Consider the following 16,387-nt stretch of genomic DNA (forward strand, 5'->3'; position numbering starts at 1 on the left):
CCCGCCCGTCCTACAGCATACCCTACTTTATCATCAATTCTAAAATAAATGGGACCATAATTTACCAAGTCTAAAGAAACTACAGGCCATTCATATGAACTGTCACTTCCTATATAGACTCAATTTCAAAGCCGGATGCTGGGACCTTGGGTACCATAATCGTATACTGTCCCTCCCTGTGTAAAATTAAAGCCAACGCCTATGTATGAGGAAGTCACATACCCTCTCCTACCAGAACTGGACAAGTCATCTTCAGCTCGTTGTCATCATGAGAAATGTCTACATTTACTGCTTTCTTTCTGGTGAGTGACCTCTGCTTGTTTTCATGTGTCTCTGTGTGGTTGTCTCTGTCTCTGAGCATCTGTATGATGCTCTCAATGTCTCTGTCTCATCCTTTGTCTGTCCACTGTTGTGTAGAGCATCTAGAAACCTTCTGCAAAAATACAATCCTAACATCATGTTGTGAATTAATAAGTTGTTTGTCATACTAATGAGCTGTTTCCTTGGTTATCTCTTATACTGTAGTGTGGAGTATTGTGGAGACAACACCTCTCAACATAACCGGACATGTTGGGGGTGATGTGTCTTTCAACTGCTCAAACTGGGATGTCTGGACCTCCACTGAGGGTAATACAAAGTACCTCTGTAAGAATCCATGCAACAATAAAGACATCTTGGCCAAGGCCAATTCTGGACAAACTATAACAATAGATAGAATATGTTTAAGAAACTCAGGAAGAGACTTATTTGTATCCATCACTAAACTCAAAAAGTCAGACTCTGGAACATATACATGTGGACTGGAGAGACGTTTACAGGATTCGTATATAGAAGTGCACCTTGATGTTAAAGATGGTAAGTGTGTAACTACTGTGCCTCAGTCACTACTGAACTGTACAATAATATTGCCTGTGTTCTGTATTTTATTCTCTATATCTTACACATTATTGATTTGTCAATATAATACCAGATTTTCTTAGACATAAATAAATGACTTGATAAATATATTGCTCTTTTGTTCTCAAACATGCTTCCAGCTCCCGATACAGCAGCTAAGATGACCACTCCCACATCTACACTTCATGAAACCTCTTCCTCCTCGTCTTTAGGGGCTGGTATGCAGTCTGTTTACTCAAATCCTTTGTGTGCAGTGCGTACTGCAATAGTAATTCAGCAGATAGTCAAAGAGAGTTAGTTTGTTATTGTCTTTTTCTGTTTGATTCAGAGAGAACACACTGCAACATTGTCAAACAATAAAACACTTTTAATTGGCTGTATGGGATGACTAACCAATACATTCATAGAAATTTAGCAAAACATTACTACCTGCTTCAGAAATTATTTGCATGTTTTTGAATTGTCCTGCATGATGGAGATAACATTGTTTTAATTATAATTAGACCCCCGTGCATGTGCCTGTTCTTCTGCAAATGTGTCCACCAGGTGCTGATGTAACTAAATTAAGCAGACTTCTAGGTTTGATTGTTGGCTTGTTGGCAGTTGCACTAGCTGTGACAGTGGTGGCAGCAGCGCTGATGTTCTACATAAAGAGGATCAAAAAACCACAAGGTGAGACACGCTCACGCACAAGCACCCACGCACACACTTTTACTTTTCGCTTACCCCAGAGTTATGAGCCCACTATTCAAAGTGGGATTTTTTTTTGCAGTGACGTTTGAATCTGTTTGTAACCGCCCCTTGGATGTGATATTAGTCTGACCATGTCAGGCTACTAATATCTCCCTCTGCCAGAGGGGGGATTCCCCTTTGACTCGTACAGGAACAAATAACACATCCTTTGTATATATTTTCCAGCGGTCATCATCAGTGCCAGGACGCCCACTCTAGATGGTGGAGAGGTGAGTATTATCACAGTTTTCTTATGATTCTTCATTGTTCTTTGTTCTGGTGTAACTTGTGTGTTGTTGTGTTGTTTTCACTGTACTGTACATTGTTTTTCGTTTTGGTTGAAATGTGTTTGTGTTCTAAGCTCTTTCTTGGTCAAATCTCTCGGTCTCTGGGAACTCCTAATTGTTGCATGGACACTGACTAGCTCTCTACTGATGTGTTAAATGCAGAATTTTAAATACCTTATACATATACTCCACTACATCTCAGAGGCAAATATTGTACTTCTACTCCATTACAATTTGAAAACTTTAGTATCTAGTTACTTTATAGAGTTAGAATAGATTATTATCCATGCATTAACCACTATTTTATACTTTGGCTGTTTGAAAATAGCAGATCTACAAGGCGTTGCTTTGCAACACGCTGTAGATCTGCTATTTCCAAAAGATTTTTATACATTAAAAAGAAGAAGAAAAAAATATTGTGAAACGTAAATGAGTACTTTTTCTTTTGGTACTTTAAGTATATTTTGATGCCAATACTTTTGTACTTTTACTCAAGTAAATGTTGTACTAATACAGGACTTGTACTATCTCTATACATTGCGGTATTGATTCTTGTACCTATGTAAATAAATTGAGTACTTTTTACACCACTGTGACCAATTAAACTTTCTCCTTACTTGTCAGATCACAGGTCCAGACTCCATCCATCAGAGCCTCCAACCAGCCACTATGTATCGCAATCAAGTCTATGATGTCATAACACAAGGTGAGTGAGTCACACACACACACACACACACACACACACACACACACACACACACACACACACACACACACACACACACACACACACACACACACACACACACACACACACACACACACACACACACACACACACACACACACACACACACACACACACACACACACACACACACACACACACACAATTATTTGTATATAATTTATATTATTATTATCAGTTAAATGAGCATGTTTTGTATATTATTTATTATTTTCCAGTGTCCATCCCCAGAGCCAGGAACCCCACTGAAGATGATGGAGAGGTGAGTATTATGACAGTGTTAATATGATTCTTCATTGTTCTTTTATAGTGTAACTCTTGTGTTGTGTTGTTTTCATTGTAGTAGGTTTTTGCATACAAAATAATTCATTTGGGTGGGATTTAGCTTTTTTGCTTTCACAATTTATTTATTTTATTATAATGTGTTTTTATTGATGTCTCTATGAGAGCTGCTGCTAACAAATTAATTTCGTTAGCTGGATAAAGTACGTATCTAGTTGCAGCCTTATACTGTAGGCTATTTATGTTGTTCTTATGTTCTTTTCTCTGAAATTCTCCCTCCCCTCCCCTATATGTCTCAGATCACAGGTCCAGACTATGAGAGCCTCCAACCAGCCACTATGGATCAGAATCAAGTCTATTGTGTCATAACACCATCTACAGTACCACATCGCCCATGAGAGTGTGGCCTTATAATCACCACATTCTCTCTCACTCTCTCAGCTACATTAGCCCCTACGGAACCTCTCCCTCCGCTAAGTAGCTCCGAGATGAGGTCCCTCGTCGGTTCCTGCCGTTTGCGGTCGACATTGTCGCACATTTTCCACTTTACATGTTTCTTACCCCTTTCTGCACATCGTATCCAAAAAGCAAAGCATTTGCGCCACTCTCTCAGATGTTTTAAGTTCTAGCGGAACATAACAGCTTCCAACGAGTTGTAGAAAGTATTTAATTTGCCTCGGTTTTCATCCGGTTCCATAATATTTTGCATTAGAAGATGCAATTCAACATTTGATCAGTAGGGTAATCAGTAATGTTATCTCTACGGGCGCAACTCTTGCGCAATGTCTTAAAAACATGTAACCGGATGAAAACCGAGGCAAATTAAATACTTTCTTCAACTCGTTGGAAGCTGTTATGTTCCGCTAGAACTTAAAACATCTGAGAGAGTGGCGCAAATGCTTTGCTTTTTGGATACGATGTGCAGAAAGGGGTAAGAAACATGTAAAGTGGAAAATGTGCGACAATGTCGACCGCAAACGGCAGGAACCGACGAGGGACCTCATCTCGGAGCTACTTAGCGGAGGGAGAGGTTCCGTAGGGGCTACTCCTACATGTGCTTCTTTCTGTTTGTTTGACCCATGCACTTATCCCTACATCACTGATTTATACTGATTTTGTTAAATTTACTCCACCTACTTTTGTACACGTTTTTAATAAAATATCTTCCTTTGGTGACAACCTTGTGTGTTTTTGAACCCAGTTACTGAGACAGTGCTCAGACTGATGAGAGCGGACAAGCTGTCACAGTATGAGAGTCCACCTTAGTGTGTTAATAAGCAGCACTTTGAGAATTATTGTACAACTTTAGACTTAAGTTAGTTCCTTGCATTGTGCACTCCAGTTACATTTAATTGTTGGAGATATGATCTACTCCTGCAACATATTTCAACATGTTCACAATTAAACTGTCAGGTTACTTAGTCATGCTTCTCTCTTTTTTTAATATCTTTTGGTCATCAATTTCCTCCCATGGATTCACAAAAAAGCAAGTATTGTCAAGCCTGTAATACTGTATGATATGCAAAACAGACTGTAGGGGTCTGGTCCCATGCTGAGGCCCTTTAGTTTATATTATTTCTTTGATAGACTGACTGATCAGCTGATTGATGTGCTTTCACTACTATATAATTTTTTACACATACAATGAACAAATCGTGGCTGTCGGGTGGAAACCTCATATGTCCAAAACTATTACTTAGGATTCGAATGACAAAATAACAAAAATAGCAGATGAAAATGCTTGCAATGCGATGCGTTTTGAGATTGTAGATCTGCTATTTTCACTTCATTTGTGTGACACCGTAGTATAACAAAGGCATTCATTTATAAAAAAAAACATTAAAAGGTTAAAGGTAGGGTAAGTGATATTCCTTTGTTAAAAGAAGTGTTAAATAACTATATGTTCTGACAAAATTGGAACTGGAACTATCAAGTTGAGGCTGATAAATGAAATGAAAGTTATGAGAAGCAAATTGCCACAGGCCAGATTAAAACCCTGTAAAGGTTTCTGGTTCGATCCCAGCTCCTCCTGGCATCACATTTAAGTCCTTGAGCAAGACACTGAACCACTAACTATTCCCTGGACGTTGATCAATACAGTAGCTTAATGGCAAACAGGCAATACAGCTTAGTATAGGCTATGTATAATGGTTCTGTATAGCACCTGACAAAGGTGCTGTATAGCACATTTAAGATAGGTGCTACTGTATCCTAGTACCAAAAGTGGTTCCCATCATGATTATCAGCAAAATAACCTCTTTTAGTGCTGTCTTTTAGTTTCATTTTTGTTTAGTGTGAGATATTATCTACAGTACATGGACAACAAATTTCAACATGAAGTTGATGATGAAACTGACAGGAGGTTACTTAGTCATACTTCTCTTTTTTTTAATCTTTTTGTCATCAGTTCCCTCCCAATGTAGAAGTGAAACCTACATTGGGAGGCATATCCTCCCGGCCAGATCTAGACATGTCATCTTCAGCTCGTTGTCATCATGAGAAATGTCTACATTTACTGTTTGCTTTCTGGTGAGTGACCTCTTGTGTAGAGCACCTAGAAACCCTCTGCAAAAATACTCTCCTCACATCATGTTGTGAATGAATAAGTTGTGTGTCATACTGATGAGCTGTTTTCTTGGTTATCTCTTGTACTGTGAAGTGTCTTTCACCTGCTCCTGGGAGGATGCCTGGAGTCTGCACAACAAAGAGAGTTATACAAAGTACCTCTGTAAAGGTCCATGCAGCACAGATGAAGACATCACTGCCAAGGCAGAAGCTGGAGAAACTAAAAGATATGATAGAATAATTTTAAGAAATACAGGAAACTACTTAGTTGTATCTATCACTAAACTCAAGAAGTCAGATTCTGGAACGTATCAATGTGGACTGGATAAAAAACATGTGAAGGATGTATTCATACAAGTGCACCTTAATGTTAAAGATGGTAAGTCTGTAGCTACTGTTCTTAAATGATAAACATCATATTTACATTAATTTAAAATATGTTCTGTATTTTATTATACATAACTTGAAACGGGGGAGAGGTGGGGGGGGAGAGAGAGAGAGAGAGAGAGAGAGAGAGAGAGAGAGAGAGAGAGAGAGAGAGAGAGAGAGAGAGAGAGAGAGAGAGACAGACAGACAGACAGACAGACAGACAGACAGACAGACAGACAGACAGACAGACAGACAGACAGACAGACAGAAAGACAGAGACTTTGAGAGAGAATGGATCAAAATAATAGTAGAAATGCTTAGACATAAATACATAACAGACAGACAGACAGACAGACAGACAGACAGACAGACAGAACCCAGCAGGTGTGAAAGATGAGAGACATAAGAACAAGAGTCACATTTTTGTCATTAGTCTGTGGAGAAAAAGGCATGGGTTTCCGAGGCTAGTGGAGAATAGTAGTCACAAGAACAAGTGCTCATTGTACACACAGTACACACTGTGTTTGTTTAAGATGTTTGTTTGCTCTGTCCATGGTTTCCTACTCTTAAAAGCACATCTATTGGTAGTGGCAGTATCTCAGGAGGCAGGTTTATGGTTTGATCCCAGCTCCTCCTAGCATCAGAGCCTCAGAGCCTCCAACCAACCAACTATGGATCAGAATCAAGTCTATGGTGTCATAACACAATCCACAGTACCACCCATCACCCATGAAGAGTATGACCTTATAATCACCTCATTATCTCACTCTCTCAGCTCCTACATGTGCTCCTTTCTGTTCGTTTGATCCATGCTCTTCCCTACATTATTGATTTATACTGATTTTGTAAAATCTTCTTTGCTTACAAACCCATACATACATAGTTTTAATAAAAGGTTTTCTTTTGATGACAACCTTTTGTGTGTTTTTTGCTATTATCACAGCCTTGAACCACAGAAGTCGCAGAGACAGTGCTCAAACCGATGACAGTGCTCAAACCGATGACAGCGGCCAAGTTGTCACAGGAATAAAATCTCAAAGACGTTATGAGATTCCACCTTAGTGTGTTTTACAATTATTAACACAAGCAGCACTTTGAGAATCATTGCACATCTTTAGGCTTACATTTAATTCCGTGTTTTTGTATCTACTTTAGATTATTATTTTGGCACTTTTTTGTCCATTCACATATTGGTTCTTCAGCGGCTCCTTGCGGAGGTTGTAGTGCTATATAGCACCTGCTGCACAAAGAACCTGTTCAGAGGGGCGCCGCTGGCCTGGCGGTTAAGTCGCATACCCAGTGGTGGCAAGTAACTAAGTACAATTATTTAAGTACTGTACTTAAGTACAATTTTGAGGGATTTGTACTTTACTTGAGTATTTCCCATTTCCAATACTTTTACTTCTACTCCACTACATCTCAGAGGCAAATATTGTACTTTTACTCCACTACAATTATTTGAAAACTTTAGTTACTACAGTAGTTACTTTGCAGATATAAAGTACTTCTACATTGCAGTATTGATACTTTTACTTAAGTGAAACATTTGAATACTTTTTCCACCACATATACTGTAGGCTCTAATGCAGCCTGTCAGTGAGTTGGGGGTTCCATTCCTGAGCCCGGAGACCTTTTCTGCGTGTCACTCCCTGTCTCTCTCTACTGTGTACTATCAATAAAGGCAGAAAAAGACCCAAAAATATCTCACAGCATCTGAACATGTTCAGGTGCTGTATGGTTCGTTAGAGATTCTCTACTGGTTCTTCAGCTTAGTATAGGCGGTCTACGTCTGTATAGCACCCGACAAAGGGTGCTATACATTATCTACACAAACACATTTCAACATGAAGTTGATGATGAAACTGACAGGAGGTTACTTAAGTCATACTTCTCTCTTTTTTATCTTTTGTCATCAGCTTCCTCCCATGGAGTGACAAAAAATCAAGTATTGTAGAAAAGCGTGTGCAGTACAATACTGTATGAAAAACAGACTGTAGGCTATAGGGGTCTGGTCCCATGCTGAGGCCCTTTAGTTTATATGTATTTGATAGACTGACTGATCAGCTGATTGATGTACTTTCACTACTTTATTTTTTGTATACATATTTGTACACTGTTTTCGATGAATCTGTCGTGGTTAAAATGGAGTTTGAAGCTACAATGGGTTTGTATAGGAAGGGGACGTGTCTGATAATATCTAAATACCAAATCAAGCAACTTAAAAACTGTCCGGGGTGATCACAAAAGCCTGAGTAGATGTTAAAATGACCCCAAACATGTTTGAAAGTGAAATATCCCTTTAATTACGTTATTTGCTTGTATATGTGTTAAATTGCCCTGTGTTTAAAATCTGATGTTTGTTTAGTTCATATACGGTAAGTGTAATTATAGTGGGGTAAATGCACAGGACAAATTTCACATACAGTAGGTGCAAATGTGCAAGTAATATATGGACAATTTCAGGATATAAAATCAAACAATAATACTTATATTGCTGGGATTTGCAATTATTTGTTACAGTCGGACCTTTGTCTATTATTAAAGTTTGTTTTGAGCTGACTCTTTTATTTGTGGAAAAAACTGAGGGTGTTTATAGGGGTGATGGGTTGGGTTTGGTTGACTCTGGTAACATACAGAGTCCCTCCCAGCGTAGAAGTGAAACCTACATTGGGAGGTATGAGGCAGTCACATATCCTCCCGGCCAAAACTGGACAAGTAATCTTCAGCTCGTTATCATCATGAGAAATGTTTACATATACTGTTTGCTTTCTGGTGAGTGACCTCTGCTTGTTTTCATGTGTCTCTCTGCCTGTGTGGTTGTCTGTATGATGCTCTCAATGTCTCTGTCTCATCCTTTGTCTGTCCACTGTTGTGTAGAGCATCTAGAAACCCTGCATAAATACACTCCTCCTCACATCATGTTGTCAATTAATAAGTTGTGTGTCATACTGATGAGCTGTTTCCTTGCTTAACTCTTGTACTGTAGTGTGGAGTATTGTGGAGACAGCACCTCTCAGCATAACAGGCCATGTTGGGGGTGTTGTGTCTTTCAACTGCTCAGACTGGGGTGTCGGGACCCTTGCTTGGGAAAATACAAAGTACTTCTGTAAGAATCCATGTAACAAGGAAGACATCTTGGCCAAGGCAAAGTCTGGAGAAACTACAACAAGAGATAGAGTAAGTTTGAGAAACTCAGGAAAAAACTTATTTGTATCCATCGCTGAACTCAAGATGTCAGACTCCGGAACATACATGTGTGGAATGGAGTTCCAGTTGTTGTTTCTGAGAGATGAACTTGTTGAAGTCTACCTTAATGTAGGTAAGTGTGTGTCTTATGTTTACACTGACTTTAACTTAAAATATTGCCTGTGTTCTCTATTTTATTCTCCATGTGTCAAAATATTAATAGAAATGCTTAAACATAAAGCCGTGACTTTATCAAATATATTCCTCTTTCGTTCTCAAAAATGCTTCCAGCTCCCATTACAACAGCTAAGACGATCACTCCCGTTACAACACTTCAGATGACCACTACCGGATCTATGCTTCAACATCCTGATGTTACAACGATCACCACCGTATCCACAACAACCATGCTTCATGAATCCTCTTCCTCCACATCTTCAGGTATGTAGTCTGTTTACTCAAATCCTTTGTGTGCAGTGTATATTAACAATACAACAGATAGTCAGTTTATTATTGTCTTTTACTGTTTGGTCCATTTTATGATGAATCACTTCATTGCCTTGCATTCGGAGAGCTGCTATAAATCAAATGTAGTATTATTATTAATATTATTATTATTATTATTATTATTATACAATTGTATACCAGTACTTATTAGGTCTACTGGATTTACTGGATTGAAAAACAAGACCCAAGAATGGTGCTGAGATATTTGCGTGATCAAGTATATAACAGTAGCTACAGTGCTCCTCAGTCTATCGTGCAGAATATAATCAAATACATAAAATGTATGAGGATATCATGTTAGTCCTTCGTTGGTGAAGATGACCAAGACCATTCACAATGTCTTGTGGGTGTGAAGACGGCCTACTAATGTTGGTGCTCCCCAGGGTTGTGTAAGCTCAGCTGTACTTTTCACCCTTTATACTGACAGCTGTCGTACTGAGGAATGTCTGTCTGAATGTCGCACTGACAAACTGATGATACAGTTTTGATTTCTCTTTTGGATAGTTCCAGTGATCCTGGACTGCACCAACACAGAGTAAATAAGGTGGTGGAGTGGAGTGATAACAACGCTCTTATCATTAACACAAAAAAGACAGAGGAGATTGTTTTTGGTGCCCCACTAGAGATACACAGATCCCCCATTACTATTCATAGTGAACAGATCAACCAGGTATGTTCGTATACATACCTAGGAGTAGTAATTGACCACCTTCTGTCATGGAAAGACCAGATTGAATCAGTGGGTAAGAAGACAAAGCAAAGAGTCTATTTCCTTCGCCGTCTGAGATCTTTTGGTGCTAGTAGACAGATCCTTCTTTTGTTTTTCACTTCTGTTATTATGAGTGTTCTTCAGTACTGTAGTACCACCTGGTATGGATGTCTGTCTGTAGCCTTAAAGTCACAACTGCTGCAGCAACTGAACATTTGTTCAAAGATTGTTGGCCAACCACTTCAGAGGCTCTATACATCTACGTATAATGACAGTATGATAAGGTTGGCAAGGAATATCACTTCAAACACAAGCCATGCTTTGTATGGAGAATATAGGTTGCTGCCTTCAGGAAGGAGATACAGTGTTCCTACATACAATAAGGTCAAACTGAAGAGGTCCTTTGTCCATCAGACGACATTGAGGCTTAATCAGGAGTTGTAGGCTTGGGGTAGGCTGAGGGGTGGACATTGCTCTTGTCTTTGTATGTCTTTATGTATGTATTTTGTTTTGTTTTCTTGTGTCATGTCAAATGTGTGTACTGTTTATTGTTGCATGTATACATGGCTGCTGGGTCGCAAGACAATTTTCAATTTTTGACAATAAAGTATTATCTTATCGTATCGTATCCTCACGCTGAGCGTTTGCAGTGAGGGGAAGTCAAGGTTGGGGGCTGGCTAGGTGAGGGGGAGGAACTGGCTCTGATCTTGTAGAAGCTGTTACTTATGTTTGGCTTCTATGTAAGGGTTGACAGGTCAATGTACTTGTGGGTTTAAAATAGTGCATGTAAAAACAGAAGAGAACAGCTTACGGTAAAAAGTGTAGCAGTGAGTTAGCAGTATTTATGCAGCTTATTATCTCCCCGGTAACACTTGCTATGCATACCATGTCTATAATGCCTTATAAACATACTTATAATACATCACAATCTGCTTATAACACTGTATATTTTTTTTTAAATGGATATACTGTAAGTATTTAAAATAAAGTAAAGTATAAGTAAGTGTTAATCATGGTTTCATAAATAAAACAGTGCCTACCTGAGTGATATGCAGTGTTTTTCACGACAAGATAGATGTCAGAATATATGATGTTGATTGATTGAGACAAATGCTGTCTGAAAAGGTTGTACAGTAACTCAATTATGCACACTTCTAGGTTTGCTTGTTGGTTTAGCTGTTGCACTAGCAGTGACAGTGGTTGTTGCAGTGCTGATCTGCTACATAAAGAGGATCAGAAAACCACAAGGTGAGTGTGTGAGAAACACTCACACGCACTACACACAAATAACTAAGTAGCACAATGAACAACAACAAAACCCACGCATACGTGTGCAGACATACACACGTGCACACGCAGAGTAGTCCTTAAGCTACTGTACAGGGATTCCATTTGGAATCACACAGAAACAAATTACACTTATATTATCAGTTCAATTAAGATGTTTTGGAAATATTTTCCAGTGTCCACCGTCCATGCCAGGAACCCCACTGCAGGTGATGGAGAGGTGAGAATTATGACATGTGTGCTATTGTGTTTTCACAGAACATTGTTTTTTATGTTGTTTTGTCTGACATTTGTTTGTGTTTGAGGCTGCTCTGTATTGGTCACAACTCTCTCAACAATGGTTAATCTCATTCTCAAGATAACTTCATGATTAAACTAGAAAGTACTGTTCCTGAAGAAACAGTGTGGGATCGCTAAGAATGTTGATAGTATCACACTAGAAAGTACTGTTCCTGATTTTGTCTTACCTATTTATATTATTTATATTGTGATGTCACGTGAAGCTTGACCAATCCAAAAACGGGCGGAATAATAATAATAATAACTAGAAAATGTGCTCCTCGGAGCACAAGTCTCCGCCAGCAGACTATAGCAATTATATTATCATAGCAATAACTAATGAGATACAGTAGAGTGAAAGATATATATATATATTGAATGTCCATATTTGCTTGCCAGGTTTCCAGGATTCTTTTATTGTAATAATTTATCCACCGTTCTGCTGGTTGACGTTTTAGTATGATCTTCTTGCCAGACTTCATGACTGATAGTGCCCATTGGTAATCCTGTTCATTGACACATGCATCTTGCAGCAAATATTTCAATGAGATATCATCAGGATTGTCCTTGTTAGACATGGAGCTAACCACTTTGTTCAGAAACGTGTGGCTTGCTTCAAGGAGTTTTTCTGTAGTGTTTTGGTCTTCTTCGTCAGGTTCTGTGGCTATTAAGGTTTCAGTACTTGGAAGGTGTGGAAAGTTGAATCTGCAGGAGCCTTTTTTTCTGCATGTTGTAGAATGTTTGTGTTTTTGTACTGATAGGACTAATTCTTTGAGTACACCATCGTCTTCTGGGATTGCACATGTTATATGTCTGTCAATAAAGGCAACAACAACTCGTGTTATGTGCTTGTTGATGTTGTCTTTCATTATTTAAATACTCTGACCAGTTCCTTTTTTTCCTTTCGATGTTCTCTTCAGACTTTTCTACTTTTTCTTCCAGAGATTGTAGCAATCTTTGCTGTGTCATATTGTAAGCATTCATGGCTAGTCTTCGTCTTTTGTCATTTAGCGATTTTTTGTCTCTGATTAATTTCATTCTTTCTTTATGATTCTTAGCTCTGTTTAATTGAAGCAATGCTCTGTTTACATTGAAGCAATCTATCATATGGGAGTCGTCATAATTGACTGGTTTGTTTAAATACTTGTCTGTCTTCTTCATCTTCATTGTCTTGAACAGTTTCAGCAGTTGATTGGTGTGTTTGATCAGCTTTGGCCTTCTGCGCCTTTGTTTGACCAATGTTAGGTGTTCTCAGAGGGACACACACGCACGGACGGGTGATTTGGACTAGAAGATACTGTTCCAATCAAGACTGATTGATCCTGTCTTACCTCGCTTCAAAAACGTAAACGTTTTTTTGAAGTGACACACCTATTTATAGAATTGTATTTCGTCATGCATTCCTCTAGCCAATCAAAGGCATTGGTGTCAACATATTAATACGTATTAAGATTTCGGTCTTGTTGTGGGATCAATTCAACTCTAGTCCTCTTCTGTGTTACTGTTGTAGATGAGTATGCTTTCTTAGCTTTGGCCTTCTGCGCCTTTGCTTGACCAATGTCAGGTGTTCTCAAAGGGACACACACACGCACGGATGGGTGATTTGGACTAGAAGATACTGTTCCAATCAAGACTGATTGATCCTGTCTTACCTCGCTTCAAAAACGTAAACGGCTTTTTGAAGTGACACACCTTTTTATTATAGGATTGTATTTCGTCATGCGTCCCTCTAGCCAATCAGAGACATTGATGTCAACATATTGACACGTATTAAGAGTTCGGCTTTGTTGTGCGATCATTTCAACTCTAGTCCTCTTCTACGTTACAATTGTAGATGAGTATGCTTTCTTAGCTTTGGCCTTCTGCGCCTTTGCTTGACCAATGTTAGGTGTTCTCAGAGGGAAACACACACGCACAGACGGGTGACTTGGACTTACTGAAGGTACTGTTCCAATCAAGTCTGATTGATCCTGTTTTACCTCACTTCAAAAAGTACAGGCTTTTTGAAGTGACACACCTATTTATAGAATTTTATTTCGTCACGCGTCCCTCTAGCCAATCAGAGGCATTGGTGTCAACAAATTGACACGTGTCACGTGGAGCTTGCCCAATGTTAGCTTGGCTAACAATGTTTGCTCACACAAAGCGAAAACATATTCTCCACCTTCGGCGGAGACAACTAGTGAAGATAACATTAGTGTGATCGCTAAAGCGATCCTAGCCTGGTAAACCCCCTCCCTCCGGAAATCTCATTTGCATTTGATTTCAGAGAGGTCTGGGATTGCGCAGGGAGTAGAGATGGCCGAACACTGCGTGTCCGAACCAATCAGCGGCTGCTAGGGGCGGGATCATCCAATCACCTGCCTAGTAGCTTGAAAAAAAGAAAAACTGTCTGTCATCGATTCTGCGACCGGAGTCTCAGATGGGAAGTAGGCTGTGAAACAAATGTGTGTCGCAAGCTTCTTCCATTTGACGGTGTCAGGTTAAAGCGATCCCACAATGAAGGTTAAATCAAACTCTTGACTGATCCTAAATCAGTCTGTTGGTGGTGCAACTACTAGTAAAACCCATTCAGGACAACTTGCACACATTGTATACACCTACACATTGTGTTCATTTGTTTAACCTGTTTGTTTGCTCTGTCCATAGTTTCCTACTCCTAAAAGCACATCTATTAGTAGTGGCAGTAGCTCAGGAGGCAGGTTTATGGTTTGATCCCAGATCCTCCTAGCATCACATCCTAAGAGTCCATTAGCAAGACACTGAACCACTAACTGTTCCCTGGATGCTGGTCAGTAGCTTCCCAATGCAGAAAGTTAGGATGCGTTAAATGCAGAAGACAAATTCCGGGTATGTGCAAATGTACATGACCAATTAAACTTTCCTCTTCCCTTTATTTGTCAGACCACAGATCCGGACTCCATCTATCAGAACATCCAATCAGGCGCTACTTGTCAGATCACAGGTCAAGATTCCATCTATCAGAGCCTCCAACCAGCCACTATGGAGCACAATCAAGTCTATGATGTCATAACACCATCTATTGTACCACATCACCCATGAAGAGTATGACCATACAATGAACACATTCATTCATACTTATACGTACTCTCCCTTACTGTAGCTCTCCCATTGTGCTCCTGGCTTCTGTTTGTAAGATTTATCATTCAATTGGTTCTCAATCCAATCATGCACTCCCCTACGTCACTGATTCGTAATACGTTTTGTTACATTTACTTATTTGTGTTAATGGTTTTAATAAAGTCTTGATAACAAACTTTTGTGTGTTCTGCATCCTATTTTTGTCTGAAACGTGAATCGGTTGGTTGGTTGGTTTGATGTTTGGTTTAAATTGATTTGGGGTAACTGACCGTTTAGTACTTTAGATTTACATCTGTAGGTTTGTCATGACTGTCACTGAATTTGTATTGTACACATTTATCTCTTTCATAACACTATGCTATCAAATCACAATAATTTATTATTATCTTCTCCAGCACTGGTAACCAGAAACCTTCAACTTTTCTGTATTCTCTCATGAAGTTCACTAATCTTCCTGTGAGGACATCGACCCAACTGTAAATGAACCAGTCAACAACACTGCTAATACCAAAGTTACAAAGTTTCATTTTGCAGCACAAACTCAGACTAGCACTTTGATGTCATCTAAAGTTTATCATCAGACTCTATAGTAACATGAAGGAGCTTTTGAGCCAGGGGACAGAGACAAGTGAAGTCAATTGCCCTCTATAGCAGGTCTACAAATCCACATTTTAAAAGGACTATGAAACCACCAGGCCTGAAAAAATAACCCAGCCAAACACCATATAAATGTACAGTATACCCACTACCACATGCTTCTAGAGGTGTGAAGATCAGAAGATACCTTCACGTCTTGGAGACCGTTTTCACCTTAATATAGGGACTGAAACAAAACTTGTGATGCAACACAGCAGAGATGAATGTCAAAACATCCTGTTGTTTACAAAACTTTGTGAAATAGTTTTCACTTGTAAAGATAATTAAAAAAACATTTACATGTAGGCCTCCTACTATTAACTAAAATCTGCTTCAAGGCTGAATCAGTGTCTTGTTGAATTTATAGTTTGTCTTTTATGAACATCGCAAACATTTGATTCTAACTAACCACCATGAGAAAACTATATTGTATAATGATTAATACCCCAGTTTATAATGTACTGTAGGGTTATTATGCATAGGAAAAGTTTGGTGTTTTTTGTTTCCGGATGCAATACACAGCAGAAACGGCAGAAATGGGCAAACCTAAACACCTAAAATGTTTAACAAAATGTAAGTTATGCATCTTTTGATCTACAAAATCTTGACAAAATTGATAAGTACTTAACTGATGGATGATGGCGGTGTGAAATTTCTCATGAAGCACCTAATTAAATTCTCACCCACAAACAAAGCCCGTCTGCACACTACACCCTAAGAAAGAATGCAAAGTAATGGTACAAAAGAGATTGTATTATTATCATTGATAATACAGGAGACAGATGTAGGCTACTATAGTTC

At 39.0% G+C, this 16,387-nt stretch overlaps 1 protein-coding gene and 1 long non-coding RNA gene across 2 annotated transcripts; both read left to right on the forward strand.

The window, feature by feature from the left end:
* Nucleotides 1–2,538: 2,538 nt before the first annotated feature.
* On the forward strand, nt 2,539–3,340 carry LOC308104958. The gene is made up of 3 exons (XR_013934882.1): nt 2,539–2,622; nt 2,883–2,926; nt 3,246–3,340. It is a non-coding gene; the product is annotated as an uncharacterized lncRNA (long non-coding RNA).
* A 5,215-nt stretch (nt 3,341–8,555) lies between these two features.
* Nucleotides 8,556–15,072, forward strand: LOC308074119 (uncharacterized protein). Its single transcript, XM_080413451.1, has 6 exons — nt 8,556–8,652; nt 8,867–9,199; nt 9,358–9,507; nt 11,441–11,530; nt 11,746–11,789; nt 14,753–15,072. The coding sequence occupies exons 1-6, from the start codon at nt 8,619–8,621 to the stop codon at nt 14,909–14,911; spliced, it is 810 nt and encodes a 269-aa protein (XP_080269577.1). The 5' UTR covers nt 8,556–8,618; the 3' UTR covers nt 14,912–15,072.
* The last annotated feature ends 1,315 nt before the right edge of the window (nt 15,073–16,387 follow it).

This window comes from Gymnoscopelus braueri (genome assembly GCF_963280865.1).
Source record: "Gymnoscopelus braueri genome assembly, chromosome: 2".
Taxonomy (NCBI): Eukaryota; Metazoa; Chordata; class Actinopteri; order Myctophiformes; family Myctophidae; genus Gymnoscopelus; species Gymnoscopelus braueri.